The sequence below is a fragment of the Dryobates pubescens genome, chromosome 4, assembly GCF_014839835.1.
Source record: "Dryobates pubescens isolate bDryPub1 chromosome 4, bDryPub1.pri, whole genome shotgun sequence".
NCBI classification, from domain to species: Eukaryota; Metazoa; Chordata; class Aves; order Piciformes; family Picidae; genus Dryobates; species Dryobates pubescens.
In genome coordinates this window covers 2469176-2494539 of record NC_071615.1, presented here as the reverse complement: position 1 = coordinate 2494539, position 25364 = coordinate 2469176, and the positions used below count along the sequence as shown (strand labels likewise).

Sequence of the window (25364 nt, the reverse complement as noted above, 5' to 3'; positions counted from 1 at the left end):
TGAGCCTGCACACCTGTGCCAGAGTTTCAGTGTGGGTTCACACCTGACTGCTGGGGGCTGGCAGATGATGTAAAGAGGGCTGGGACTAAGCTGTTCTGCAGCTGGTACAACAAGACCTTGCAGGGCTGTATGAAAAGGCAAACAAAACCTTCCTCCTTTCCCTTCCTCTAAGGTTACCTGCTGTGAGGAGCTGAGCAGAACAAAAGATGAAGTCCATAGCAAGGTCATTTATTTGTCACCAGATGTGCCCTCACAGGCAGGACATTCAAGGCAGTACATGTAGAGAGTGCTGGGGAGTGCATGGAGGTGGCAGCAGGGATAGGGATCCTGTTCCTATTGGGAGGTTTTGCTTCTGGGATCTGGTTGCTACAAGTGGCCTTTATTTCAGTTATGAGTTTAAAACCAAAAGAGATTATTTCTGTCCTTACTGAGCTCTCTGTGCAGCCAGTCCTTTTTGCTAGTGGTGCTGGTATCCCTCACCTGAGGGGAAGGGGTGAAGAAGAGAGTATGCCACTTGCTCAGGCTGTCAGACCCCCTGCAGTCTCTGATACTGTTCCCCCCACTGGATGTGATCCCCACTTAGCATCTGAGATTGCTGTAAAACAGGTGAGAGCTAAGCATTTGTCTATTGTCCACCCCACACACAGAGACTCTCACATCAGTTACTACTTCAGATGGGCACTGGACTTGGCTTTGTCTTAGCAGATCCTAGTGACCTGACTTTAGCTTCACCTGTCAGATGTTCTGGCATGTGAGCAAGCAGAGGCCCTGTGAAGTTTCTCACTTCAAGCAACATCTTCTAGGTCAGATTAGGAGGAGACACTGATCACAAGAACTCCCAGCTGAGGGTTGTATTTCAGAGGCAGTGGGATGGAGAAAGCCAAGAGCTGCTGGTGTGAAGGCAAAACAGGTGAGGTTTATTTGTGGCAGGCCTCTGAAGTCAGGCGTGCCTGGAGCGAGGGGAGGGAAGGTGCCTCCCCTGCAGCAAAGTGTGTTCCCTTGGGTCCCCCTCCCCTGCAGCCTCAGCCCTCCCCCTTGTCCCAGCACCCTCCTTCTGGTGAGGTCTAGATGCTGTCTTCCAGCAAGAGGGGCCTGCCCTGCTGGAGGGGGAACTGCTCCCCAGTCTCCATGCAAGGGCAAACTGCAGCGTTTTAGAGAGGCCTCTCCTGCAGGAGCACCTCCGGAGCCGTCCCAGCCTGACCGCGGGGCCTCGGCCTCCCCCTGCAGGTGCTGCTCGGAGGAGCTGAGCTCTAGGAGTCCTTTGTCTTTCTCTCCTTTTTCGCTCTCGCAGCCATTAAGGTGAAGAAGAGCCTGGGGAAGAGGTTCCTCAGGTAGACAGCCAGGCAGGGCGTCAGGCCAGCCACCAGCACCTCCTTCTTCTTCTGTCCCACTGCACTGAGGACCACCTGAGCGACCTCTGCCGCTGTCTGTCCTTCAGCTGTGCTCTTGTCCATAACTGCCAAAGGAAAGCTGAGTCAGCACCACAGCAGCAGGTAAGCCCAGGCCTCAAACCCTTCCTAGGACTGTCCTCTTCTCTCTGCACACACCTGCTGGGCTGGTTTGGGTTTGCACACCACTTGTGGACGGCTTAGAAGCCAACGCTTGCTGTCTAGGGAAGCTCAGTCGTGGGGGGGGGTTCTGTTCCCACCCTGCACCCAGCATTGTCTGTTGGTCCCTCAGGGTGAGCATTGCAAGCACACTTTGGAGTAACTCAGTTGAGGTTCACAGGCTCACAGGATGCCAGGGGTTGGAAGGGACCCAAAGAGATCATCGAGTCCAACCCCCCTGCCAGAGCAGGACCATACAATGTAGCTCAGGTCACAGAGGAACACATCCAGACAGGCCTTGAAAGCCTCCAGAGAAGGAGACTCCACAACCTCTCTGGGCAGCCTGTGCCAGTGCTCTGTGACCCTTACAGTAAAGAAGTTCCTCTTTGTGTTGAGGTAGAACCCCCTGTGCTGCAGCTTCCATCCATTGCTCCTTGTCCTAGCCCAGGGAGCAAGTGAGCAGAGCCTGTCCCCTCCCTCCTGCCCCCCAGCCCTCAGATATTTATGAACACTTATTAAATCCCCTCTAAGTCTTCTCCAGACTAAACAGCCCCAGGTCCCTCAGCCTCTCTTCACAGGGGAGATGCTCCAGTCCCCTAATCATCCTTGTAGCCCTCTGCTGGACCCTCTCCAGCAGATCCCTGTCCCTCTCAAACTGGGGAGCCCAAAACTGAACAGGGTACTCGGGATGAGGTCTCTCCAGGGCAGAGTAGAGGGGGAGGAGAACCTCCCTGGATCTGCTTGAGATGCTTTAGACAGAGGACACAAGATCCTCTCTCACCTCCATAGCGAGATCCATCAGCTGTCAGAGCATTGAGAGAGAGGTTGGTCTGAATGTACCCAGGGCTCACAACTGTCACCTCTATGTCATACTGCTCCACCTCTGCGCGCAGGCAGTCGAAGAAGGCCTGGGTGGCATGCTTAGAGGCAGCATCTGGAAAAGAGGGAGAGGGCTCTGCACTAAGGGAAGGAGCAGGGCTGAAGCAGGATTCACTCCCCTGGATGGGTTTTTCACTGCAGTGCAGCCACTTCGCAGCGGGAACCCAGCAGCCGTTCCCCAACCTCTAGGTCTGAGTTTGTTTTAGTGGATGGCAGCAACAGGTAGTGGGAGTGAGAGGCAATTTAGGAAGGCAGGATGTAAATACTTGCCTTGGAAGCTGGCTGGGATCCTGAGCCTACCATCAGAGCCATGCCAAAGCACTGTGGGGGGGAAACCAAGCTGCCTCCCACTCGTGATAAAGGAGGCACAGAGCCTGGCTTGGGAAGTGTGAGATAAGGCTGGGGGAGCATGACGACAGCACCAGAGGGCAGAGCTGGCTCTGCCTGCACAGAGCTTTATGGACTGACAGAGCCTGGCTGCAGGCAGGTGAAAACCTGGTGCCCCAAGCAGACAGGAGGAGAGGAGTGTGGCCCAGGCCAGGACTTCCCCATGAAATGGCTGAGTGACTCCTTTAGCCCAACCCCTTTCCCTCAGCCACTTGGTCACACCACTGTGGCTGCCATCAGCTCCCCGTGGCTGCAGAGGTGACACCAGTGCCACAGAGCTTAGTGCAGGCTGCAGCAGGGATCTGAGGACCTAGGCAAGAGCTGAGCTCCATGCTCACTGTGCAAGTGCTCTTCAGAACATCCTTTCCCCCTTTCATGTTTCTCTGCAGGCAGCTAGAGATGTTTGTATGCCCAATGCTAACCTTTTGGTTCCATCTTGTATAAGGCTTTTTCCACTCATTTCACCACTATTATTGCTGGTCATAATTGATTTGGCATGAAGAGTCTGCCTGATCAAGAGATCTCTGAGGCTTTGGGGTTTGGCCTCAGTTGTGTTATGGCACTTTCATAACTTAGTATTAAAACAAAAAGTTCCTTCTGTCTTAGAGGAGATTAAGCAGGCAAACAGCCAGGACAGAAGACAGTAGCATGATGGAATGTAATCAGCCTTTCAAGTGTGCAGACAGGATGACCCAGCTGTGTTCAAGACATTGAAACCATATTCCCCTTCTCCAACTCTTTACCACCTTTAGGAGAGGGCTGAGCTTTGGTATCTGAGTGCCTTTCTCAACAGCTGGCAGGGATTTGTGACCACACTGAGGCTGATGCAGAGCTCTGCCTTCCCCTGCATGCAGCCAGCTCTACAGAGAGCTAAATGTGGAAGCAGTAGCCAAGTGCTCATTCAGCCTGGTGCCCCAAATATGTTGTCCCCAGCTTCTGTGGAGGTACTTACAGGCAGATCTGAAAGGAATGCTAATTTTGCCTTGAATGCTGCTGATGGCCACAATGTGGCCTTGTCTCCTCTTGATCATGGAGGGCAGAAGTGCTAGCAAAAGACAGAAAAGAGCCCTTCAGAAGAGCAGTCCTGCTGGTGAGAATCAATGCTTCCAAAGCATCAGAATACAGAATGAACCAGGTTGGAAAAGACCTTGGAGATCACTGAGTCCAACCTATCACCCAACACCATCTGATCAACTAAACCATGGCACAGAGGTGCTTCAGTGAATGACAAGATCAGCACAGGGCCTGGGCCCTGCAGGGCATGCCTCTAACTTAGGCTTCAGTGCTTAGGATGTCTGTGATGAAGCTTGAGCCTGGCTGGGACATTCACCATGAGGAGACTCCTCGTGCCAGTGAGGCTGCACAGAAGCTGTTGGAGCAGCTGTGACCTCCCACATGCATGGTCAGGGCCCTTGCTCTTTCCTCCCACCAGTACATCTTGCAGTCTCCTGCAGCTGACACACTGCAGGCTGAGCTTTCTGGGTAACTGAAGAAGCTTCCCCAGAAAGCTGCAGCTTCCCTTGGTCCCACACTGCCTTCTCTAGGGTTTTCCCAGCCCTAACCAACCTCTCCTCCTAAGTCCCTGCCAGACCAGAGTCAAGAGGTTGTTTCCACCAGAAGGTGTTTCTGATCAGCTGCTTCCCATGGACTTGTGCCCAAGCACCTCCTGCCCATAACCTCTTACCCTGTCCTGCACCAAATACAGTTAGACACAGAAGTTAAGCTGTGCTTGGCTGTGTTGGCCTGCAGAAGGTACCAGCCAGATCCATTGTGCCCCCTGTGCTCTGGATCACAGATACCTTTGGTGAGGGCTATGGGGCCAAAATAATTTGTCTCCATCACTTTCTTGTGCACATCCAGGCTCGTGTCCGCGACCCCGCCACGGAAGCTGATGCCTGCGTTGTTGATCAGGATGTCCACATGCCCCAGGTACTTGAGGATCTCTTCAGCAGCACTGACCACAGCTTTAGTGTCTGAGAGGTCAAACACCACGGTGTGAGGTTTGTGTGTCTGTGAATGAACAGTCAGCAAGGGGCAGGTCAGGCTGTGCTCGGCGCGCTGCGTGCTCCCGATGCGATGAGCGTTTGGGCCACCCAAACCTACTGCAGCAGCTCCCATGGGGAGCACTACATAGAGTCAACCAGGTTGGAAGAGACCTCCAAGATCATCCAGTCCAACCTATCACCCAGCCCTAGCCAATCAATGAGACCATGGCACCAGTCTTGTCTTGAAAATCTCCAGGGAATGTGACTCCACCACCTCCCTGGGCAGCACATTCCAAATTACTCTGTGAAGAACTTCCTCCTAACACCCAGCCTGAACCTCCCCTGGCACAGCTTCAGACTGTGTCCCCTCCTTCTGTTGCTGGTTGCCTGGGAGAAGAGACCAACCCCCCCCAACCTGGCTACAGCCTCCCTTCAGACAGTTGTAGACAGCAATGAGGTCTCCCCAAGACAGAGGCAGGTTGTGATCTCTCTCTGCCCCTGTAGCCTGTCCCTTACACTGGAGCTTAGGGAAGGGGCAAGGGAGGTCCCCCTCAAGTACTAAAGTTTTCTATTGTCTTATTAAAGAAAAGGCACCTGAAAAAGTCACAAATTAAGCCCTGTGCCTTCTGCAGGAGCCAGCAGTGCTAGTGCAAGGTACAAGGGTCTGGGCACCCTGCACCTGCATGCTTGCACTGCCCCTACAAGGCAGAGTCCTTCCCTCCGCTTGCTCTTGTAGGGCTGTCACAAGATGCAAGGCCACAGCTCAGTCTACTCCCACAGCAATACCTGTCCCAAAGCAGAGTTGTATTTTTCCTGTTGCTCAACAGAGCAAGCAGTTCTGTCCCTTCTGTAGTAACACAAAGAGAAGCCCCAGCCCCAGCCAGCAAGCCTCTCCCCCTGGTGCCCACGGCCCCACGCTTACGTTCTTTCGGTGGTTGGTGCCGGTAGAAAGCTGCTGTGCCAGGTCCTTGAGCTTCTCACTGTCTCTGCCACAGAGCACCAGCTTGGAGCCAGCTGCATGGAAGGCTTTTGCACACTCTTTGGAGGAAGAGAGAAAGGTAGAGATTTGAATGATGGAGACAAGAGCAGATCCACAGCATAGCTGGGGAGAAGGTAAAGCTGCTGTTAGCTGGCAGGGATCTGTGGTGGCTTTGTGACTCCTGAGTGCTAGGCTGATGGACAGGGAGCTCACAGCAAGGGCCCAAACGTTCTGTGGCTTGGACAGGCAGGTGACAGCAGTGAAGCAGCTGGTGTGCTCCCAGTGACTCTGCTGGTGATGCACCTACAGTGCTGCTTACACATCCTGCCCCAGCAGCTGGGCTGAAGGGTGAACTCTCAGGAGTTTCAGCTCCAGTAAAGGTTTTGGAAGCCTGGAAGCTGATGGCTTCATCAAGGTGATCCTCTTCCAGCAGGAAAAGGCTGAGGAGGGGAAGCCATCCTGTTGTCCTCTCAGTGGAAAAGGGAGGCAGTGGCATGTTCTTCTAGCCTCCCACCCTGATCCAGGGAGACAAAGTGCTCATTTGGAAAAGAGGTGCCAGGGGATGCTAGCAAAGAATGCAGAGTGATGAGAGGTAGTCTGGTGTGCCATTCATAACTGGGAGTGAGGGGACAGGGTAAGACCTTGGCAGTGAGTCAGTAAGGGGGGGAAATGTCACTGCACAGCAGTGGCAATCTACACACCTAGCAGCACCTTCATCTGCCAGCCTGTCACAGCTGGGAGGTCTCCCATGAGCTGCCAGTTCTAACTCTTCTTTATGTGCAATACAGATTGTTTCAGCACTCCCAGCACTTTGGTTGTGACAGGTAGAGGAGAGGACTTCAGCTTCTTTGGGGTTATTTATCCTTAAGGATAAAGCCACATGCAAAGACAGCAGCAGTTTGAGCTCAACTTGTTCTCTAAATGTACTCATCCTACTGAAAGGCCTTGATAGCAGAGAGCATCTTGTCTTCTCTTCTAGAAGCTTTTAAAGCAATTAGAGAAGGCACAATTAAAAGAGTGCATCCACTCAGAGAAGGGAGGGGGGAAAAACCCAACCCAGCTCTGGGTTTATATAGGAAAATCACCCTGAGCTGGCAGTGTTGGGTTAACAGTTGGATTTGATGACTTTTAGAGGTCTCTCTCAAGCAAAATGGGTCTCTGAAATGACACTCACTGGCAGCTTGAAGTTAGAAGGGATGGGTTTGTAGCACAAGAGAAAAGGCAGCTGACCCTGAGGGGCAGGGAGGAGGAGTGGGGAGTAGGCAGAGTATCTGGAGATGCAACACACATGAATGCAGGAACAATCTTAGAGAAAACAGGAAGAGGCTGCCCTGGGGGTTGTGCTGCCTCCCTCTCTGGAGATACTCAGAACCTGTCTGGGTGCATTCCTGGGAGATCTGCTCTGGGTGACCCTGCTCTGGCAGGGCAGTTTGGACCGGAGGAGCTTCCAGGGTCCCTTCCAGCCCCTAAGGTTCTGTGTTCTGTAAACCAATTTGACTCCCTGGCTTGTTCAGGATGTAGAGAAAGGGCTGCTGCCAGCACAGGAGCAGCAGGGCTTCTTCCTTGCTTTGAGCCCCAGTTTCTGCAGGGTGGGTAACCTTCTCCTTCACAAGGGCTGATGCTTTCTTGCCCTGGCTCTGGCACGGCTCTGTGAGCTCTCTCTCCAAACTCAGAGCAATATAGGAACTTTCTGCTTAGTACTGCTTTATTCCAAGAGCTGCCCCTTCCACAGCCCTCTCTGCTTGCCCCACCTTTTGGTACTTACCTTTTCCCAGGCCAGAGGTAGCCCCTGTGATCACCACCACTGCTTCCTGCAGGTAAGCTCTCATCCGCATCCACTGCAGCAGCCGGAAGAGGCCGAAGATCCCCAGGCTGCCGAACAGCAGCGGGATGATGACCGTGCTGGTGAAATCCATGAGCTTGCCCTTCTGAACACTCTTCCTAGGGCCACAAGATGAAAGCAAAGAGACCATTTCACCACCAAGGAAGTCAGCAGAGGCTTGAAGACTAGGGAAGTCCTTTGTCGTAGCCCTGCCTCAGACCGCCAATAAACCAAATCCCCCCCAGAGGGATCTTCGAGGGATTTCCTCATCCCTTCATCCAGACTTCCCCAAGTTCCCAGCAGTACCCAATTTTAAGCACTTGAATGCTAATCTGAACCACCCAGCAGGGCCACTTGGCACTGGATCTTGCCAGATGCCAAGTGACAAACTTGGGCTGGGAGATGCTGTTCCCACGAAGTGGACTGAGAGAGGCAGCTCCTGGGGGCTGGGATATGCCTCTGCATTCTGCTGCTGCTAATAAAACCTCTTAGATTTTGCTAGGACAGCCAGTACCACAGTGTCAGTGTGCCAGGGACCAGTTACTGTCTGTTATCCCAGATGGACAGAAGCCAGGCTGCCTCTGGAGGCTCAGAGCAAGGTTCCTCTCTGACCAGGCTGTTTGCTTAACGCACCGAAATCTGTGCCTCCAGCTCCCCTCTCTGTCACCACCTGGTAGCAGAGAAGTTCTCTGGCTCAAATGAGCCACAGGTCCAAGCTCCTAGCCTAAGGCCAACATTAATTGTGCAGTTTAACAGCATGAAGCTGTGCCCTAATATACTGAAATGAAACCTGTCAATGAAACCCAAGCTAAAGGGATCTACAAGATGTAGCTCAGCCTTGCAACCAGATTCTGATACCAAGGCACAGCCCTAAGCTCCTGCCTTCAAGGGAGTAGTTTATGTTACAGCTTACTACATGGCCAAGGAGTAAGTGATACTTCTGCTCTAAAAAAGGTCAGTGTCCAGTTCTGGGCCCCTCAGTTTAGGAAAGATGTTGAGCTGCTGGAAGGTGTCCAGAGAAGGGCAACAAAGCTGGGGAGGGGTCTGGAGCACAGCCCTGGGAGGAGAGGCTGAGGGAGCTGGGGTTGCTTAGCCTGGAGAAGAGGAGGCTCAGAGGAGATCTTCGTGCTCTCTACAACTACCTGAAGGGAGGTTGGAGCCAGGTGGGGGTTGGTCTCTTCTCCCAGGCAACCAGCACCAGAACAAGAGGACACAGTCTCAAGCTGTGCCAGGGGAGGTTCAGGATGGATGTTGTTCTTCACAGAGAGATTGGCCACTGGAATGTGCTGCCCAGGGAGGTGGTGGAGTCACCATCACTGGAGGTGTTCAGGAAGAGCCCTTGGTGCCATGGTTTAGTTGATTAGATGGTGCTGGGGGATAGCTTGGACTCGATGATCTCAAAGGTCTTTTCCAACCTGGTCTGTTCTATTCTATTCTATTTTCCCCCTGTATAAACCCCCAAATTGTTCAGTTGGATGCCACAGGGAAGTCAGCCACAACCTCTCCCTGCCATCTGTACAACTTCTGGGTCACAGATAAGCTAATATTTAGGTTTGATTATCTCCCTTGTTGTGCAGAGGGACTTTGATCTGCCAGCTAGGTCTCTACCAGGGAGATCTGGGCAAGGGCTGGGCATGCACTCATGCACTACTTCAAACAGAAGGACAGTGTGAGAAGCAGAAAGCAAGAGGTGTCATTAAGCAGGACTGAGCCTGTGTGGAGCTGAGGGGGTGGCAGAGGCTCTGTGTGCTGTGGAGCAGAGCTAATGTGGCAAATGTCAGGCAGAGCTGGGGCAGCAGCTGCTTAGTGACCAGACTGCCTTACTAAGCCAGCAGTGAAGGGTATAAAATGAGCATCTCTGAAGGCATGGCTAGAACACAATAAAACATCCTATAGATAGCTGAGCTAGCTCTAAATAAGCTTGACCAGGCCTAACATTAAAGCCATCAAGTTAGCACCCAGCTTTTCTCAAGGTCCTGTGCAGCTTCCCCTTCCTGAGCCAAGTCATCAAAGTGCTCCTGTGTGTAACACAGTGCAGCAGGACACACAGGCCACAGGCTCCTCCAGGCAGAGGGAGAATGCCCAAAGTGGGAAATCAGAAAGCTAAAAGAAGGATTAAAGTTAGGCTGTTGGCAAAGCACTGTGTGAGCACGGCACAGCTGCTTAGGGCAGTGTCTTGTTCCCCCATCTCCCTGTGCTGAGCACACAGGCTGTGGAGTTGGTACTGATGTACAGCAGAGGGCTGGCAGAACTGATTTAAGGTGAAGAGTGTTGCCCCTAAAATAATTCCTGGGAAGGAGCTGTTCAGACACAAGGCCACTGGCTGCCTTTAGGCTGGATGAGGAGTCCTCCTCCTCCTCCTCCCTGGGTACTGTTCAGTTAGTCATTTAAAGCAGCTGCCCTCTTGATGTTGGCCCTGGTGTGTGGATGTTTTTTGCTCTCAGAGCTCTCTGGAGATTCAGGAGGTGTGGGCAGAGACAGCAGGTGCTGTGCTGACACTCAGCAGCATTTTGGAATCCAAAATCTTCAGCTCCCACTCAGGACCCTTCATTCTTTCCAAAGTGGGAGCTGTCAGGTGAAGTGGCATTGCCTTGGGGAGCCTGTGGGGAAGCCACCAGAGCCAGCAGGGCCAGGCAGGTGATTCTCCCCTTCTGCTCTGCTGAGACCCCACCTGCAGCACTGTGTCCAGTTCTGGAGCCCCTAGGACAGGAAGGATCTGGAGGTGCTGGAAGGTGTCCAGAGAAGGGCCACGAGGATGAGCAGAGGGCTGGAGCTGCTCTGCTGTGAGGACAGACTGAGGGAGTTGGGGTTGTGCAGTCTGGAGAAGAGAAGGCTCTGAGGAGACCTAATTGTGGCCTTCCAGTTTCTTAAGGGGGCTACAAAAAAGCTGGGGAGGGACTTTTGTGGGTGTCAGGGAGTGATAGGACTGTGGGGGATGGAACAAAACTAGAAATGGGTAGATTCAGATTGGATGTGAGGAAGAAGTTCTTCCCCATGAGGGTGGTGAGAGCCTGGCACAGGTTGCCCAGGGAGGTGGTGGAAGCCTCATGCCTGGAGGTTTTGAAGGCCAGGCTGGATGTGGCTGTGAGCAACCTGCTGCAGTGTGAGGTGTCCCTGCCCATGGCAGGGGGCTTGGAACTGGCTGATCCTAGAGGTCCCTTCCAGCCCTGACAATTCTGTGATTTGATTTACTGCAAAACCCAGAGGAAAACAAAACAAAAAGCTGCTGTGATGGGAAGGAGAAATCACAGCCAGAAAAGAGTCCCATCAACACAACAAGAAAAGTGAAGTTGCAAGACAGAGGCTGGGAGAAGAAGGTAAAAAGCATAAGCCCCAGCTTGAGCTAAAGAACACTTTGAAGGAGCTAAAGGCACCTCAGGGCAGATAATGCCATGTCACATTAAAAACCTGGGAGAGGGCAGATGGATCTCCACATCTCATTTGAGGTGAACTGGGTATCCTCAGAGCTCTTGCTCCAAGGTCTGAGAGCCCACTGGCAGCTGTGCTCAGAAGTGTGGCTATTCATGCTGAGAGGGGGAAAAAAGTCATCTTGATTCTTGACAGCTAATGTCTATGGGCAGGAGAGAAGGCACTGCTCAGAAGTGCCTCAAATAAAGCCCTGGAATTCTCAGTTCTCCATCCCAACAGGCAGCATTGGAAGAGGCAGGGTGTTAGAGAGCAGGAAGGAGAACACCAATAGCATAAGCACATTGCAAGGGATTGGAGGCTACCTGAAAAGCTTACCATAAAGAAACCAAAGCAAACCCCAACCCCACAGCCATCCACTCAAAAACCTTTCCCCTTCAAACACAACCAGGAGCTTATGCTGTAAAAGCCAGGACAGGGTTTCCAAAGGAAGGAGGCTCTCAGTTAGTAAGGTCAGGGACATGCTAAAGGTGGCAAAGAGGAGATCAAGTCCTAAAAGCAACTAACCCCATGGCAATTGCCCTCAACAACAGCTATTCTCCTTCAGCTTCACCCAGAATCACATTGTCCCTTCCATGACAAATGGCAGCAACTGGGAGGCTATTTTCAGAGCTCAAAAGCTGTCATTTAAAAGGATAAAAGGAAGGCCAAAACCAACCCCTTTTTTCCCCTACAGCAGCCCTTGCCCAGAAGCAGAGCAGCTCTCTCCTCCATTAGCTACCAACCTTAGTCTGAAGAAAGCACAGTGTCCTACCTTAGAAAAGCACTCACTTGCCAGTGGCCCTGTGCAGTGGTGTCTCTCTCTGCTCCTTTAACAGCACAGACCTGACTTAAATTTGGATGTGGGCAGCAGTCCAAGCAGAGGCTCTGCCCAGTGCTGGGCACAGCCAAGGACTGCCTCTGAAAATGAGCCTCTGGGCTGTGACCTTTCAAATGGGGGTAATTTAACCCCAGGCTGAAAGGATGGAGGGGAATTCAAACTGAGACAAAACTCACATCACCCTCTGATCATGGCTAAACAGTTTCTAGTACTGGGGCAGAGATGTGCTGCTGAGGGACACACCAGGCTTGGCAGGTAGAGAATGGTTGGAATTGATGATCTTCAAGGCCTTTTCCACCCAAAACCATTCTGTGAATGCAGAGCATCTATAAAGCAGTCTGAGTCTTTCCACGCTCTAGGTGGAAGAAGAAAGAGGTAACCTGTGCCTCAGCTGTGGTCCTTCATTAGTGTGGTTAGCAGTGGGGGGCACACTGATGGTGCAGTGCACAGCCTGAGATGGGCACTGTGCTAATTCAAACAGAAATCACCTTTCTTTTTTTCCTGTCTTCCATTAGGATTCTTGAGAGCTCTGAGCACCCCTGACCAGCAGCTGAGCTTCTCATCACACTCTGCATCAAGCCTCCCTCCAGCAGCCCAAGTTCACCAACTCCCTTACAAGCCAAGGCAGGGAGAAAAGGAAGAAATGCTTGTGTCTTACACCAGCCAAACAGTTTCCTTCACCCAACTGCTCTGGTGGGGAAAAAATGTCCTGTGGCATTGTCTGTTAAATCAGTGACTGCATGGAAGCCAAAGGGGGATTTGCTGATACTTTCTCTGCTGCAGATGCTCCTCATAAATGGAGCCCAAAAATCATTCAGAACCCAGTGAGAAAAAAGAGTGACTGCCTCAAGCCAAACAGCTGAACTACTAAAATGCCAGGGGGCACTTCCATGCTGACACCATCAGCCCTCAGTCCACAACTTCACAGGCAGAAAATAAGGTTAAACAAACAACAACAACAAAAACCCCACCCCAAACCACTGCTGTCTTCAGAAAGCAGTAAAGCTCCTAAGAAGGAACACAGGAATTGGAGAGAGCTCCTCCCTAACAACACAAACACCTCAAACAGAAACCAGAGGAATGGTTTCAGGGGAAGGAAAACGACAACCCAGCTGGAATTTGCTAAAGAAATGATGGCAGCTGGAGAGATCAGGAGTGGCAGAGAAGTGCTGTGCACTAGTGAGCTGGGTTGAGCATCTGGCAGTTGGAATACTCTGAATGAACTTTTTTCCAGTGGGATTCGACCAAGCTGCCCTCTCTCACCAGCATTACTTGAGGAAATGCCTGGGACAGCCCTCTGCCGTGTTTCAGTAGTCACTCAACAGCAGCCTGCTTGTGTCTTGTTATGCAAAGTAACCACCTCCCGCCACAGTACAGGGAGGGAGGGGAAAATAAATCTCCAGCACCCAAAAACCTGACTGGACCTGAGAAACCATCCCCGTGCAAACCTTCCTGCCACTTTTATTCACTTAAAAGCTTCACTTCCCACCGTCCCACTTGAAAATCCTCTACTGCTGTTTGGGATACGAACAAAGTGACATAACCAGAGAATTACAACATCTGCCGTGCCAGAGAGTGTTTCCCAAATCAAGACTCGCCTGAAACGCAGTGAGAGAACGCGAGCTGGCTTACTGCCTTTCCCCAGCCTGATTTACGTCTGTGAAGGCTGTAACAGCGGTGGGCTCTGCACTTGAGAGCTCAGGGTTACCCTGCACGCAGATCAATGCTGCATTCGCCCAACCTCTCCCGCATTCACCAGACCTCCACCTGTGGCACACCCGCCCCTCCCCGTGGGTTCCCCGAGGGAGTTCACCGGTGTAAGAGCAGAGAAGGACTGACCCCGTGGCCCCCGCAAGGTCACACCGGGGAGCTGCAGGCACCTTCCACCCTGGTCGCCGGCAGGAAGGAGACGCCCCACTGCCGGGAGCGGACCGAGGCGGCTGGGCCGGGGCTAAGGGGACAGGGAGCCCTCCGGGGCCGCCGGGCCCTACCTGGCTACTTCTGTCACCATGGCCACCGCCGGACGTGCCGGGGCAGCGCGGAGCGCATGCGCCTGAGGCGCGGCCCGGAAGAGGCGGGGCTTCCGTCAGAGCAACCAATGGCAGGCGTCTCCTCCGCGACGCGGCCGGAAGCTGCTGTCCCGCCGGTCCATGGCGGGTGCTGCCCGGAGGCGAGCGGTGCTCCCGCCGCAGGGTTCCGCCCTGCGGGTCTGCCCTGCTGATCCGCAGCTCAGGACGTGCTCCTTTCCCGCGCCCCGCAGCGTGAGGGCCGAGGCTCTTCGCCGTGACCATGGGGCTGTAGCCTTTCCTGTGGGCATCGTTTCGCCCGTGGCTCCTTCCAGGTTCGCCTCCGGCCCAGCTGCTCGCTGAAGGGGGCAGCGAGAGCCCGAGCTGCTGTCACCTGGTGAAGGGAAGGCAGAAATGTGTCTGCTGTGAGCAGCTGAGCTGGGCGAGCTGTGGCTTCAGAGACTCTTCTGTGATTAGCAGTTTGCTGACCCAAGGGGATCTGTGGTGAGGTTGGAAGATCTCCCACTGGCTGTGGCCCTGGGTTTATGTGCATGTTGCTGATGGCACTACCCTGAATCCTGTGCTCTTCAATACTTCCACTTGAATGAAGATGGAGAGGCTGCACCTGGGATGCTGTGCAGTGCACGAGGAACAATGGGTGAAGAGAAAGAGCCCTTTGTGGAGAGTCCCTTTCCAAGCTGAGATCCAGGGGAAATCTGATTTCTCTGTTTTCAAATGAGCTCTCTGCAGTGAGCCTCAACAGACTGCAGCAGAGGAATGGAAGCATTTCAGTTTGTCATGAAATGAGGCCTGGATGTGCCACAGATTCTGTAGCTTTGACTGTCCCTGTGTGGTGATGGGTGATAGGTTGGACCTGATGATCTCAAAGGTCTTTTCCAACCTGGTTAATTCTGTGACTCTGTTGAGGTAAAGGCACTGATAACAGGCAATAGAGAGCTGCCAGACTGTGGCACAACCAGGACTTAGGAAACCAAAGCCTCAGTGGTCCCCAAGTCCCCGTGGACTCAGCGGTGTAAGAAGCTTTTGCCACGAGGAAGTAAAGGGTTCAAGGCCTCATCCCAGCCCAGGGAGCTCTTCCACCTATTTGTTATGGTGTGTGTGAGCAGAAGATAATTCAGAGGCAGTTATCCAGAGACAAAGACAGCTAATCCCAGATGTCTCCCTGTGAACAGCAGCAAGATTAAAGGGTAGCCTTTTATGACAGCCATATAAAAGACAATCCTACAACACATTCTTATGATAACAGCGTTCTGCCCCTCTCTTCTAACAAGGAAAACACAATGAAGCTGGAAATTCATTTCAGTAAGTTTGCCATTAGTAAGGGAGTGATAATTCGGGGGGGGGGGGGGAGGAGGAAAGCATTCAAGATCTTCCCCCCCCCAAAATAATGACATTCTGAAAGGCCTGGTGCTGATGCACTTTTCTGGCTGCAGGACAAATGCAGGATGAAAGGAAAGAATAATTTTGTTTACACAAATGGAACTGAAAACAAAAACACAACCCCAAAAAAGAACCCAGCCCAGAAGAAGGTTGGTTGTGTTTGGGCAACCTTAACTGGAAGCTGCACTCACTTCAGGCTGCTGGAAACCAGAGCTGGAAAAAGCAATTTCAAACCTCTTTTCTCCCACCAAAGTGGGGCAGGCAGTGTTGGCTGCCACATTCTCCTGCTGAGAGGACAGCAGTTGCCTGAGATCTCCATCCAAGCTCCTGTGGCCATATCCTTTGTATCTGCTAGCCTGTTTGTTTTGACAGGGAATAGTCTCTCACCAGCCTGGGAGGTGCTGGCAGAGCTGATTGAAACCAAGTGCTCTGCAGTGATTACACAAGCAGCCAGTCGTACAGCAGAAGGCTGAGACTGGAGGTGCAGTTCCAGAAGGAAATTCATTTAACCAAGACTTGAATTTGTTGCCTTGATTGAGATTCTCTTTCCTTAGGCCAACCCAGTGTCATTAGCAGCAAATTCACAGTTGATTCAAACCTGATCATTGGCCCATTGCACACTGAATGGCAGTGAGCTGATAGACTTGTGTCCAAAAGCCTTTGTTCCAGCAGGGTTAGAGAGGAATCTATCCTAAATTGAGGACTTTGGGAGGCCTAACTGGTGGTGTAGCCTTCCAAGACTCTACCTGTTGTTTTTATTAGCACTCAGTCTCCTCTTTTGTCTTTTATCTTCTCTAATTGTATCAGTCCAGAGCTGCAAAGGGCTGGAATCCTTTTAGCATTTCAACACTTCCTTGACAAACATCCTGCTGTTCTATTGCTGCCCTCCTGAAGTGTAGGAACTCTTCTTTGAGGGGGGAAAAAATTACATATATCTGTATCTATCTATATCTCCAAACTCAAACTACTTGCACCTGGGTTTGGTGACATCTGCTTTACTGCAGGCATCACTGAATGTAGATCTGCAGCCTTTTAACCCTCTTCTCTAGGGTAACCATTTTGTGCTCCAGTTCTTCCAGGCTCTTTTTTGTCACCTTTTTTTTCTTTCTCCCCAAGGAGTATAGGCTGTAGCTTCTCTCTTGAGAAAAAGCTTTGGTTGCTTAGCCTGAGAGTAAAGATCTGTGCAGATATCCCCACAAGGGATCAGAAACCTTCCTGGGGGAAAATATCCTTGAACTAGTTTGGACTGAAACTCCCAATTTCACGGTGCCTTTGGCTGGAAAATGTAAATGTTCAAAGGGCTGTGGCATGATTAAAGATTTTCATGTCAGCTTCTGATGCCAGAGTGCAGGCTCTCCTCCCCTCCCTGCTTGCATAGGTTGGGTTTACAGGAGTGAATAAAAACAGAGTAGGGCATTAGGGGAGGAAACAGAGACCTGGGGAGGAAACAGAGACCTAAGGTGGAAAACAGAGAAAGGCCTTCCTGGGGCTCTTCCATTCTTTGCCCCTGCAGCTCTGTGCTGATGGTCATGTGTGTCCTTTCCAGGCAGTGGACCCAGGAAGATGCTCTTGATTTTCATGCCAGTTGTAGTTCTGGTTTAGAATTGGACTCTGTCTCAAGGACATCAAACTCCTGTTGGAGATCTCCTGCTGCACACCTGGTCACTGGTCTCTCACCTCTTCTCCCTGGGAGAATGGAGCTCTGGGTTCAGCTCACTGCACTCACAGGAGTTTGCACCACCCAAGTCCTTTATTTGCTTTTGAAAGTTAGTTTCTCTGAGGCTGGTTCCAGTTGTTTACAACTACAGCTTTCTCCAGACCCTGCACTGCAGCATTTCCAGGCTCAGTATGAGAACAGTGTAGACTTGGTGAGACTGCATTTCTGATGGATTCTGATTACCCTGCTGCAAATCCCTGATCTTTGCAGCTAGCCCAAAAGCCAGGGAAGAGGGAGCAATAGCCTCTCCTCCTGCAGCTGAGAATCCTCAGACATACACCACAGCCATTTTAACCCAGCTGAACACCTTCAGGGGAGATGGTGATGCTTTGTCACCCACGCGAATAGAGACGTGGCAAAGCTAAGGTGCCGTTTCCCCTGCTTTAACTGCTGAGGGCACAGCTCAGGCCCAGAAATATCTCCTACCTGCAGCTTCACTGATCCCAAGATATCCAACCCTGTCTTTCCCTGCCGCCTTTCCTCTTTATTTTGGAGTGGTAAAAGCAGGTCATGCCTGAGGGCTGGGCTCCCAGGAGCTGTAAGGCAGCAGGCACTTAAGCAGAGCAGTGTATAAGCTACCCCTCTTCTGCTTTTTGGCGGGTTAGGAAAGAGTTAAATGACAACAGAGGGAGAGGCTGTGCTATTGTTCAGGCATCCCTGGGTCCAGGGTGGCTGAGCTCTATTCCCGGATCTGCCTCTGGCTTCCTGCATGACCTTGGGCCGGTCACTTACCTTTTCTTTTCCTTAGCTCCCAAACTATAACATGGAAATCATTCTTTTCCTGTGGTGCCTCGTTCCCTGTGGGCTTCAGGGTGGTTGAGACTCTCTGGTGGGAGATGCTGGGGCTGGGGTGGGGGGAGGAGAGCACATTTCCACTGGAGAAATATTTACAGGGAGGGGAGCACTGTTCAGGCGTGTTTCTGTTCGCCGGGCTTCGGCGCGGGCTGTGCATGGGCTGAGATTTTGGGGGGTGGTTATTTTTCGGTGGGTTGGGTGTTTTTTCTTCAGTAGGCAAACCTGTGGTGAAAGTCAGATTCCATTTGTGGCTGCTGCAGCTGTCCCAGAGCCATGCCAGCTGCAGTGATGCTGTTCTGCACTAGATGGTGCTTTTGATCAAAGGTTTGCATCGCTCCGTTCTTCCCCGCACAGAATTGCCTAATCTTTTTTCCTTCCCTCGGTCTCCATTCCTTTCGCCTCTCCTTTCTGTGCTTTAACGCTACGGGGGTCGCTTAATGATGCTGGATGTTGAGCAAGGCTAATCTGGTGCTACTACAGGCTCCGAGCCACCCGCACCCCCCAGCCAGCTTCTCGTCTGGGCTTTGCTTTTTGAAGCGTGGATCAGTGCTGCTGGGCTGTGGCAGAGAATTGAATTCTTTCCGTGTTTTCTATTCCCATAAGGAAAAGGCTTCAAAGAGCAGGTCCCCTCCCCCCTCGCTGCTGGTGAAGGGCATTTAGGGAAGCTGGGGAGGGGGGAAAAGAGAAGAATCCAGCTCTGACAGACGCATTTCTTTAACAAACCACTGCCTCTCCCTACCTTAGCAGAAGATTGGTTGTGTTCTGAAAAGGGAATTGCTGCTTTTACACCCGTCTTTGTATTCAGGAGATGGTTACCTAGCCAAGGTCATTGCTGCTGCATGCCAGCATCAAGCAGCGAGCCAGCCTCCCCTTCCTTGACTGAGCATGGATTTCAGGAAGGCTTCCCCAGATGAAGAACGGGAATAGGCTTGAATCTGCCACTGCGAGGTCCTAAGCTGCTGCTGGGTAGAGGAAGCCACAAAGAACAGCCTTCCCTTTTACACCGGCAGCACAGGAGATGAATGAAATGGTAATCAAACATTTCCTGTGCAGACATGCACGGGGATGGGTTCTGAGCTCGCAGAGTTGAGGCACAGCAGGGTGTGTGGTGCTGTGCTCTCAGCATCTGGGGCAGTGTGTGCAGGGCAAACTGGGCTGCCTGCCCCCAGCACCCCAATCCAGCACACACAGACCCTACCCACGCTGTGCTGCGCCCTGCTAGGGTCTGCCCTGAGGCTCTCACCCCTCTGCCATGACTCGGGTTCACATTCCTGTGCTCCTAAGGCTACCTGCAGCCTGTTGTGCCCAGCCCTTCGTGCCAGGCCGCCTTGCACACCACCGACGTGCATCCAGCCCCTCCCGATGGGGAGGCTGCGAGGTCACACCGCTGACAGCTCCCTCCCCGTGGCACCTTACAAACACTAATGAATGGGGCCGGGTTGCTGCTCTGACACCAATCAGCCATGCACAGATTTACAGTCTGAGGCCAGGAGAGATTATGCTGCTGCCTCTGGCACCACACCAGCGGCAGCGCTCCCGTGTGTGTGCTGCCAAGCCTGCCAGCCCGCTGCCCGCAGCAGCCCTGGCCTCACGTGCTGGCCGCTGCCCAGCTCATGGCAGTGAGGTGCCCCCAGCAGGGACGCTGAGCCCTGCCGGAGTGCGGCGTGACACGGAACTCCTCCTGGGACCGGGAGCTGACAGTGATTTCTTTGTCGTGCCCCTCCTGCCGCCTTCCCACCGCACATACATTTGTTCATCATTAGCAAGAGATTGCTGATGACTAAACCCAGGGTCTGCGTCGCAGCCAAACCGTTTGTGGGAGCAGCCCAAGAACTGCAGGGTTCAAAATCTTAACGAGGAGTGAGAATGTGGGGACAGAGCATTTCCTCACATCTAGGAGATGTGGAGAGCAAACCACTCTCCCAGTCCCTCCTGGCTGACAGGGGATTGCATCACTGCTGTGTGCAGATTTTCTCTCTCTCTCTCTTTTTTTTCCCCTTGAAATGTGGTTGGTTTATTGTTTTCCTCTGGTGGAATTTGCCAGCGTGTCCAAAATGATGTGGTTGTGAAATTTAAAGCAACATACCTGTGTGGGGGGAGAGAATGAGTGGTTTTCACTTTGCAATCTGGCTTCTCCCTCCCTCCCTCCTCCCTTTTTTTTTCCCCACATCCCCATGTGTTATGGAGCCAGCTGCTCCCGGAATAGTTTGGGAATGAAATGTCACCGTTTGAAACGGGTGAGTCACACTTTTTGAGGGGAGGAGGGGGGGGAGAGAAGATGAAATCTGCGGTGTGGCAGAGCTACTCCTGGTGAGTACAGAGAGAGATTTTTAAAGCCCCGGGCTCCCTGAGGATGGAGCGGAGGGGCTTTGAATAACCGCTGCTGGGTGTGTCCGTGCCGCTTTCTGCCGGCGGATCTCAAACCCCTCTGCAAACTTGGGTCGTCTTCCTTAAGGTGCCCACCGCAGCCTCCTCCGACAGGACCAGGCTGTGTCTGTCTGGCAACACAGCGACAGTGACTCTTAATTAAGGCTCCCCGCACTGCTCCGAGGTGTGTGATTACAGTGAGACCTGACTTTAGCAACCACCCGAGGGACTAACCGAAAAAGAAAACCCTACAATTCTTTCCCAGAGCAGGAAGGAACAGAATCTTACTGGATGCATTTGGGGGGATATTTTAGGGGAAGTTGATGAAACAAAGGGGGTTCGCTCTCCTGGTTTCTTCTCGCTGTGTCCCAGTCCTAGGATGAAGCCTTTAATGTGGTGCGTTAATATAATCAGCTTTCTGTTGTCCTTCTAAAAGGACACTTGAGATCTTTTGTCCTTTAACAGATTGCCATTTAAGAAGTGTGACTGGCTGCAAATGTAGAACTGCTGAAGCTGGAAGAGACCTTTGAGATCGTCAAGTCCAGCCTGCTCACCTCGAGTCCACAATGCCAAGGCTGCTGCTAAGCCCTTACCACTAAACCGTGGCCCTCAGCACCACAGCCAGGCATCTTTTAAATACCTCCAGGGGTGGTGACTCCACCACCTCCCTAGGCAGCCAGTTCCAGTGCCCGAGGGTCCCAGTGGTGACAATGGTCTTGCGAAATGAACCATTGTTTATCAGAAGCTGAGCAGTTGTCCCTGCCTGCCCTGCCCTGCCCTGTCCAGTGGTAAAACTATTGAGTCAGCAATTTAGGCGGCAGTCAAGATCCTGCTCTGGGGTACTATAACCACCCATTTTCACATCTCTAGCCAGCAGCTCTGCCTAGAAGGTACTAAGAATCCTCTGTCTCCAACTAAATGCCAGGTATCTGAAGCAGGTAATGCTTGGACTCGATGATCCCGAAGGTCTTTTCCAGCTGAAACGACTCTGTGATTCTAAGGAAGAGTTGCAATACTAATGGTGTCTCCCAACGAGCTCCAGCAGTTCCAGGCTGGACTGATTTTTGAGGTCACTGCCCCAGCCCCCTGTCAGAGGTCTCTGTGCAGTGCCCGAGGTGGCAGGCTCTGCATTCTGAGCCCAGCTACTAATCTAAACTGCCAGCTCTTCTGGGCTCTGTTGCTATTCCGAGCACCGAGCTGTGGTGGCCACAGAGGAGACATGCCACCCATTTTGCAAGCCTCTGCTTCAACAGTAATGATCTCCAGCTGAAGGATGGGAAGAAGCTGGAAGCAGTAAAGTCATAAATAGTCCCAGTATGGGCTGGCAGCCCTCCCCTCGAATCCCACCTTCAGCAGCGTTCTGAGTACATGCTGGGAGTAACAACTCCCCAGCTGCAGGCCCAGCCATGCAGCTAACTTGGGGGGGGGGGGGGATTGCAAGCACAAGCCTCAGGGGGTTTGATGCCATCCTTGGAAGACTGAGGTAGGAGAAAGGTTTTCTGAAGTCTGTATTTCTATCTCAACTTTTAGATAGCATTAAGTGGAACCCCAAGCACTCTCTCAGTGCTGGATTTGACAGAAATAATCTCTGGCTGCAGGAATTTCCTGCAGAGCCCAAAATGTTGTTTAATATAAGACAGAACAACCTCAGAGCCAGCCTCCAGAAGTCAAATCTGGGTGCTTTTCCACCTGCCTAATTTGCTCAGCAGCAAATCCTGCTTATCTGCCCCACTCTCTCCTCTTTTCTGTCTTCTCTCCCTTTTTGTTTCCCTTAACTCAGACTGATTCGATGATTTGGTTGACAAAGAGTTGAAGGAGCAGCACTGCAAGAGCTGTAAGCTGTGGCAGCCAAGCAGGAGTAAGCCAAGGAACCAGGTAAAAACCTATGGGTGCCTATAGGTAGCTGCTATGCCATCAAGTTTGAGCTTTCAGATATTCCAGACCAGTCATTCTAAGGAATATGGCAGTGGATTCTCAGTTCTGAAGCATAATGACAGCATTTTAGTCCTTAATATTGTCTCCTCAGTCTTTCTTCCAGCACAGATGTTTGCCTGCTTTGTTTACCTCCCCAGATCCCTAGTGGGGAACCTAGGGAGACCTTAGAGCAGCCTTCCTGTTGGGGCTCTTCAGTCTGGAGAAGAGAAGGCTCTGAGGAGACCTAATTGTGGCTTTCCAGTATCTGAAGGGGGCTACAAGAAAGCTGGGGAGGGACTTTTGAGGGTGTCAGGGAGTGATAGGACTGGGGGGATGGAGCAAAACTAGAACTGGGGAGATTGAGATTGGATGTTAGGAAGAAGTTGTTCCCCATGAGGGTGGTGAGAGACTGGCACAAGTTGCCCAGGGAGGTGGTGGAAGCCTCATCCCTGGAGGTTTTGAAGGCCAGGCTGGATGTGGCTCTGCTGTAGTGTGAGGTGTCCCTGCCCTTGGCAGGGGGGTTCGAATGGGATGATCCTTGAGGTCCCTTCCAACCCTGACAATTCTATGATTTGAAGGGAGCCTGAATGATAGCTGGACCATGAGGGCTAGTGGCTTCAAAGTGGATGAAACTTGACATCAATTAGACATTAGGAAGAAATTCATCCCCATCAGGGTGGTGAGGCACTGGAACAGGTTGCCCAGAGAAGGTGTGGAGGCTCCAACCCTGAAAGTGTTCACAGCCAGATTGGATGGGACCTAGAGCAACCTGGTCTGTAGAAGGTGTCCCTGCTCATGGCAGGGGATAGGAACTAGATAATCTTTCAGGCCCCTTCCAAGCCAAACCATTGTGTGATTCTCTGGTTCCCTTTAGCTTCCACCCACGATAAAGCTGAGCATGAACAGTAGAAATACCCTATTGAAAAGCAGCTCATTTCTTACAAGCAAGTTGGTGTCATCTCAAATTGAGTAACAAAAGATGACTTTACTAATTGTACAACTCCCTGAAGTTCTGCAATGAGGAAGCATTTCAAACATAGGTGATGATTTCCTTGGGAATCCTGCCCAAATCAAAGGATTGGTTTTGGCCTCATCACTCGATGTGGGGATTTCCCAGGCTGCCTGAGACCACACATCCTCTGCCTCCTAGACCTTGGCAAAAACTGATACTGAGGTGTGGAAGTCTTCCTAACAGGAGCAGGCATTTCACTTCGTTCTGAAAGGCTAAAATTACTGCTGATTTGGGGCTGGGGAGGGAAAAAAATGATACTACTAATAAATAAGGACAACTGAAATGACGTTGGACATTCATTAGCAAAGCATTGTCAGAGCACAATGGAAGACCAGACAAAAGGCAGTGCAGATTCTGTGGTATTTCCTAAAGGGCTCCCTTTGGCACATGGCTGTTCCCTGCCAATCCCATGGCATTGTTTTTGATAATGAATAGAAGCTGAACAGATGATTGTTGCATTGTCCACTAAGTGATTCATTTACATTAAATACTGCTCCAAAAGTAGGCTTTGGGGTGGGTTTTTGTTATTATGCTTTTTTAGTCACTTCAGTTATTTATTTGTGCAGTTTAATTACCCTCTTTTAACTCTCATACATAATTAGTTCCTGATTGCTTCAGCTGAATTACAGGGGGGTGGAGCTCCTCTGAAGTCGGTGGGCCAACAAGCCCTGACATAAGAAGCAGCATCTCTGCAGTTTCAAAGATGCTTCATCTTGACCTGCCACCTCGAGCAACCTGCTCCTGACTCGGTAAGGTGCTGAGGTGAAGCCTCTGCAGGTCCCTAGTGTCCTTGCTCCCCATCTCTGCAAGCTGGGCTATGAATCATAGAATTGTTTAGGGTTGGAAGGGACCTCAAGGATCAGCCAGTTCCAACCCCCCTGCCATGGGCAGGGACACCTCACACTGCAGCAGGTTGCTCACAGCCACATCCAGCCTGGCCTTCAACACCTCCAGGGATGAGGCTTCCACCACCTCCCTGGGCAACCTGTGCCAGTCTCTCACCACCCTCATGGTGAAGCACAAAGTACTGCCTGAAGCCATCACAGTTCCACTGATTTTCTTGTTAATCTCTGAACTTGGCTGCACCAAGGTTCCTTTAGTAGCCCAGGGCTGCCAGTATGATTCCAGGCTTTTCTTACAGAGGTCAAAAGTTGTGTTTTGGTTGGTTTGTGTGACAGATGCTGTGTGCCTCAGGGCAGATTGACAGCACTGCAGTTTGAAGAACTTCAGCAGGAGTTATTTAGCCCCAGAACTGCAGGTTCAGTCATTTGGATATACTAACAGGTGGGGGAGAATGACATGTACTGAAGGGATTTTTGATGGTTGAGGAATCTGAGGAGGTGAACACCCCAGGGCTTTCCAGCTCCTCTTGCCTGAGAGGTTGCATGACCTGGGATTCATTGATTAGTTGTAGTTACATCTCCATTCAGTGTACCACAAATACAGGTTCAGGTGGGCTTTTGGTAATGCCTGTGTGGAAAAGGAGAGTCTGGGGCAAGGAGGGAGGTGAAGGGAACAGTTCTAATCGTGTTGAGTTGTTGGTGTAATGTGGCTGTCAGGGGTTTTAATCTCCCAGGGCAGAGCAAAGCAGCCTTTGCAGCCTGACATTTTCTCAGGCGCTTCTCCATCCAGTTCAGGCAAAACAAAATCACCAGTCCTGTGCCCAGATATAAAAGAAAGAACAGAAGTTTGTTTTGAAGAGTTTCTGTGCCTGTACCTGCCAAGATGAGGCAAGAATAAGATTGACTCTGCAACCAGTTTCCAATCAGCTCCTAAGCCAAATGAGCAGGGAGGACAAAGCACACCCCAGTACCACCGTAGCCTTCCAGCTGTGAAAGACATCAGACTACAGCTCTCTGCTCTAGCTGCAGAACCTGGGCATGGCTTGCCTAAAGTTTAGGCTTCTGTGTGTGTTGCATTTCTGTTACTCTGCTTCAGAAACTGCCTTTGCCTGGTTTGTGATTAAAGCAAACCACCCACCCCTTAGGACCTCCCTGAGCTGTAGCCTTCTTTTGGGTTCTATGGCATCTCCATAAAGCATGATGAAACTCAGCAGACACACAAATAAAACCAGCCCTCCCTCTGCAGAAAACCACAGAGTATTGCTAGGGCTTCCCCCAGTGCCACTTTAACCCTCCAGCAGTGCTCTCTCTGTGTGCTGCTCTCCCAGGAGCCCACATGGCTCTGTGTTTAGTGGCAGGCGATGAAAGCAAACGGTGCATTAGCAGCTCCACAACAGCTCTGCTCCGTGGAACCCAGCTTCCTTCATTAATCCACAAAATGAGAGTTGCTTTTGTACATCTGAGG

The 25364-nt window shown here is 51.7% G+C and overlaps 1 protein-coding gene across 1 annotated transcript; it reads right to left on the bottom strand.

The window, feature by feature from the left end:
* Positions 1 to 381: 381 nt before the first annotated feature.
* Positions 382 to 13921, bottom strand: DHRS7B (dehydrogenase/reductase 7B). Its single transcript, XM_054180302.1, has 7 exons — positions 13837 to 13921; positions 7543 to 7718; positions 5721 to 5836; positions 4613 to 4823; positions 3766 to 3858; positions 2329 to 2481; positions 382 to 1456 (listed from the first exon to the last, which is right to left on the bottom strand). The coding sequence occupies exons 1-7, from the start codon at positions 13854 to 13856 to the stop codon at positions 1251 to 1253; spliced, it is 975 nt and encodes a 324-aa protein (XP_054036277.1). The 5' UTR covers positions 13857 to 13921; the 3' UTR covers positions 382 to 1250.
* Between the last annotated feature and the right edge of the window lie 11443 nt (positions 13922 to 25364).